The sequence below is a fragment of the Arachis ipaensis genome, chromosome B03 (assembly GCF_000816755.2).
Source record: "Arachis ipaensis cultivar K30076 chromosome B03, Araip1.1, whole genome shotgun sequence".
NCBI lineage: Eukaryota > Viridiplantae > Streptophyta > Magnoliopsida > Fabales > Fabaceae > Arachis > Arachis ipaensis.
In genome coordinates, this window is record NC_029787.2 from 32,780,133 (window position 1) to 32,785,112 (window position 4,980).

A 4,980-nucleotide genomic window follows, 5' to 3' on the forward strand; every position below is an offset into this window, starting at 1 on the left:
TGGTGCATCTCCATGTCTATGTGATTATGACATTCCATGTCAACTTATATGCATCATAGGTCTTGATATCTATGAGCATCTAAAGATATTGTAAATCTTCAACTTCACATTCATGTTTATATATATGATATATCCTACAATTTAAGAATTTGATGAGTCCCCATGTCTATGTTATGTTGACTGTCCATGTCAACAGATATGCTTCTTAGATCAACAGTATCATGTTAACCCTGCTTATGTCTTAGGAGGGATTCTAACCATAAGAAGTTGCCAAGACCAACAACTTGAGAGTTGAGATGTGTATGATTGAAATGTGACTCGATAGGAGATAATCCACTTTTGGATGCAAAATGAAATAAGGGTATCCATAGGTGGTTATTCTGTTTTGAATATCCTTTTTGTATAGCTGACATTGTCTATATTTGCAAGTCATGACCAGTACCATGGAAGAGGTAATGCTAAAGTTGATTGTTTCAATTACACGTATATTGTTGTTAAACAGGTGAAAATGAAATAAGATTTGTTTAATTTTAGGAAACTAGTGTGTATTCCCGGAGGTGCCACACTAAATTATCTAGCATTTTTGGCTTGTTAGGCTGAATGAGCTTGTATCAGTAATTGTCTAAAATCAGACAACTTACAATTGCTACAAGCCAAGACATGAATGAAAAGAATAATATAAATAAGATCACCAATATTCTTAATGATAACCTTCAAAGACTATCAGAAACAAATGCAAAGAAGTAAAATAAGAGCTATTGTGTACCTGTGATGCTGCACTCAAATCAGAACTCTTTTCAACTAAACTGTCCAGCCTCTCTCCTCGAGCAAGCACACTATCAATAGTCTTATGCTGTTTACAAAATTAAAGACCAGACAGTGAGAGAATAGTAAAATAACTCAAATAGAAGGTCAATGGGATTGTTGGAGGGACGATTTACGCTTTTCTTGAAGTCCAAATGGAAATACTTATACATATAAAACTTATGCCAAAGGAATATAAAATGTAAAAACGATGTCAGAGAAACTATAAATGTTAAAAACAAGTCAAAGGTCCTTGACAATGACATTAGAAATCAGTTGAAATGAAACTACTTCATGCTTTCATGTGTATACGATTCTTAGAAATGAAACACTAATATCAAACATCAAATTTAAATTGAACAAGTGAATTATTAAGTCTAAGAAACACTAATATGTTTGATGAAACAGAATTGATAGTAACTGATTCGTTGATAACCCACCGACAAATATCATACAGAAATTTGTAATAGTACATTATATTTTGCCTCATGAGAGAGAACACTTGGCCATAATGCAGACATTGTCATCTGCGACTAAATGTATTTGAAAAGCAATGCCAAAATTCCATTAAAGTGATAAAAGCTACAAAGCATTTATAACTTGAATAATTACATATAAGGAAAAACGTCTGACTAAGGATAAGTGAATTTTAGAAGAAATTCACTGTTTTGCAAATATATAAAGCAATACATAGTTAACCCAATACTTACAAGAATGATTTTTGTTTCATCTAGTTCTCTTTGGATTTTCAACAACTTGTCAGCCTCTGCAGGGTCCTGACAATATGTAGAAGGAGGATTCCAGTGAAATGCAATTATGTAAAAGTATTCATCGAAGGACAGGGAAACATTGATACAACTTATAGCCCGTTTGATAAGTGTTACTGAAAACTGGTTCTTGGTGTTTTAAAAATGTAAAAAAAAAAAAAAGAAAAAAAAGAAAAACAGCTTGCCTGCTAAGAAATTTTCTGGATTAATTTTTAAAACCTTAAAACAGCTCGAGTCTTACTAATAATATGCTTGATAATTAAAAAAATAGAGAATAAATTTTAAGAAATTCATCATTCTAATTTAAGAAACTAGTTTTAACAGGGGAGCATCAAGTGTCCTCACAAACTTCCATTTGCCAAAGAAGAAGCTGCTTTTTCTTCTTCCATTTGGCATATCACCCGCTTTTCCATTACAAATTATTTTCTGCAGCCAATGGTGAGGAAGCTCCTTACTGCAACTCAGCCACAGGCCACCTCCACGTGCCAACATGTTCAGCACCAGAGTCTGCTTTGATTTGGCAAACATCAGTTTGAAATGATCTCAGTTGATCCTTTGAGTTAGTCTGACAACAGACATCTGAATCAACTGATAATCTGAACCTGCCAATTGGCATTATTATCCCACCAACACTATTTCTTGAACTCTGCTCTATCAGGTGTTAAACAACTTTCCTTTTCTTCAAATGCGTGCTTCGGCCCAAATCGTCGAAATGTGACCACATTGTAAACTGAATGTGGCAACATAAAACAAATAGAAAAATACCGCAGAGTATAACAAGTAATATTTACGATTAAATAATTAAAAAATCAAAAAATTAATAAAAATAACAAAAAAGATAGAGATCTTGCAGTTCATATAGTTGGTGAATTGTCAAACAAAACCATCCAAACAGAAGTTATACATTTTACCATTATAGAACTGTTTGGAAAGTTAATTTGTGAAACAGATTTGTTTTTTTATCTCTTGTTTTTAAAAATTCAAATCAAACTAGCTTTATACAACAATTTCAAAGTATTAGAAAACGAAAACACTTTCAAACAGGCTCTAAGATTATGAAAATTTTTAAATGAAATTAGTAATATCTATTCTTTGTGAAGCTAATATAACGAAAAGGTATTTACATGCCTGGAATTTTGTCAGAGCTTCATCCAAATAAGGCCAGGGTTGAGTGCTGTCTGTTTGAGCACTTCTCCATGACTCACCAAATTTTTTGTTATATTCATCCAACACCTGCAAAAAATCAAATTTCTTTTTTATAGTAAAGAAAGTTCATCACCATGAAACAATACTAAATTATAAGTATCATACCAGAAACTCTCTTTTTGTGCCAATTATGGAGTCCAAAGTTAGGAAAAATTAATTCGGTGCAGTTGATGATTGAGATTTGAGATTGCTGCTACAGTTTCAAATCTAGATTCCTAATAATCTATGGTATATTGAATTTGTAACGGAGGTTTGGTTTTACAGGTGCACCATGGACGCTCATCAAGTGGCTTCATGATTCTTGTGATTCTGGTTATCAATCTCTCTATAATTTAGGATTAGGAGCATTTACAAGATCACCCAAGAGACTCTGTTTCTCCTTTTCCAAACACACTGTTCTCCCCAATTTTCTCACATCACGACTCTCCTATCATACAGAAGCCATTTTACACTTGTTGCAGAGTCCAAATTAGCCACACATCCCACAACCACTAAAGAACCAAAGACTAAGGCTTGTCACTTAGTATCGGTAGCAGGGATTACAGAAAAGAGTCTTTGTTGAACTTGGTTTATGCATGTTAAAGCTTTAACATTTTATGATCTAAGCCTACTTAGTCTTACAAGGAAAATTTAACAGTTCACGGAAAACATTGATCCCACCCTCACCTGGTTGAGAAGAGAAAATGCACTTCGAATTGGGTAGTGATCATCCATAAATCCCACAGCACAAAGGCCATTTCTGTTGTAAGCATGCACCTTGTACTCTGGAAAAGGAAGCAACAAAGTGAAACAAGTTTTTAAATTTCCAGAATTTCAAACACAAGAAACCGTACCGAACCATCGCGTTGAACGATCACAACCAAAAACTAAAATCAAATGAAAATGAAGATTATCCTCATCAGAGACCAAAATATATTGCCATCACTCATCACAAATTGATCTACAATTTCTATTGTTTTTCCTTTGCTGTTAGAAAAAGCACTAGTCCACTACCCCCATCCCCATCCCCCACCCAAAGGAAGAAAAGGAAGCAAAAAAAACATTTGTAAACTTTTCTAGTAAATAGCAGAAGCAGAACCCAGAATAAATGATTAAAAATCCTACGCCTAGAGAAGCGATCAGCACCAAAATACAGTATCATCAACAACCTAGATCAATCAAAACGACAACCAAACAACTCAAAAACGACCAAAGTCATCATAAATTCAAGAATCGGAAAGCGAGAATGAAACCCTAAAACGTTGAGATTTTGAAAGGAATATACAAACCTTCATGCTGAACAGATTGACGCTGGCCCTGAGGAGTGCGTTTGGCGACGGTGCGACCAACGAAGACGATGAACTCCTTGACGCTTGAACGCTGGAAGTAACCAAAGTGGCTCACGTCCGAAGCGTTCGCCAGAATCACCGGATCCGAACCCTCGCCACTGCATTTCAATACCAACAGAGATGTGATCTTCATATCTCTCTCTCTTCCTACTGCTTCTGTCTCTGAGTTCTTTCTCGCTCGATTTGCTCTTATAAAAGTCTCAGTTTCCTTTTTGTTCCTTTCTTGGATTCCGATTATGGAGTCGGCAATGGATGGTGCAACCGTGTAAAAGAAAAGGAATGGAATACGAGGCAAGTTGCACACTATTGAAAACAAGGAACATTTTAGTTTTATAACAGACAATTTTGCTAGGTGACCAACTAAGTATCACCCAATTTTGCGAATTACAATATAGGCCATAATAAAAAGGTGAATTCTATGATGTAAAATGTAATTTTTTTTTGGGAGTGAATTTTTTTTAGTAAAAAAAAAATTAGATGGTGTTTAGTGTAGGATTTTACTTTTTATTGTTCTCTTTTCTATTTAATTTTAGTCCTACTTATAGAATTAAAGATGAGAGATCACACTTTATTCTCTCAAGTGTTAAAAAAATAAAGAGAATTCATTTCTATTTTTTTCTATACATATAAAATTTAGGTGAAAGTTTTAAAAATGGATAATTATTATTCTGTATTTTATGTCTAATCAAGTCTTACAATCTCTTAACTTATCAATAGGATAGTTTGCAGTGATTTATTTTTTTATATTAAATATTAACTGAGATTAATTTTTGAATGAAAATATTAATTAGGTGGGTTAGATTTTTTTGTAATAGGCCAATTAAAAATTGAATTATATTTTAATTTGGGTCAAAATAATAATCATTTTAGGTCTT

General features: G+C 33.5%; 1 protein-coding gene across 2 annotated transcripts in view; it reads right to left on the reverse strand.

Moving 5' to 3' along the window:
• The window catches only part of LOC107630208 (VAMP-like protein YKT61), a 6,493-nt gene extending 2,062 nt beyond the window's left edge, over nucleotides 1–4,431 (reverse strand). The window contains exons 1-5 of one of the 2 annotated variants that reach the window (XM_016333287.2): nucleotides 4,046–4,429; nucleotides 3,444–3,541; nucleotides 2,700–2,804; nucleotides 1,515–1,580; nucleotides 767–853 (exon numbers count right to left, since the gene is read on the reverse strand). In XM_016333287.2, coding sequence (XP_016188773.1) covers nucleotides 767–853; nucleotides 1,515–1,580; nucleotides 2,700–2,804; nucleotides 3,444–3,541; nucleotides 4,046–4,238 — 549 coding nt within the window. In that variant the 5' untranslated portion in view covers nucleotides 4,239–4,429. Of the gene's footprint in view, nucleotides 1–766; nucleotides 854–1,514; nucleotides 1,581–1,688; nucleotides 2,302–2,695; nucleotides 2,805–3,443; nucleotides 3,542–4,045 lie in introns of those variants that run through there. The other variant, XM_021118662.1, reaches the window with a different exon arrangement.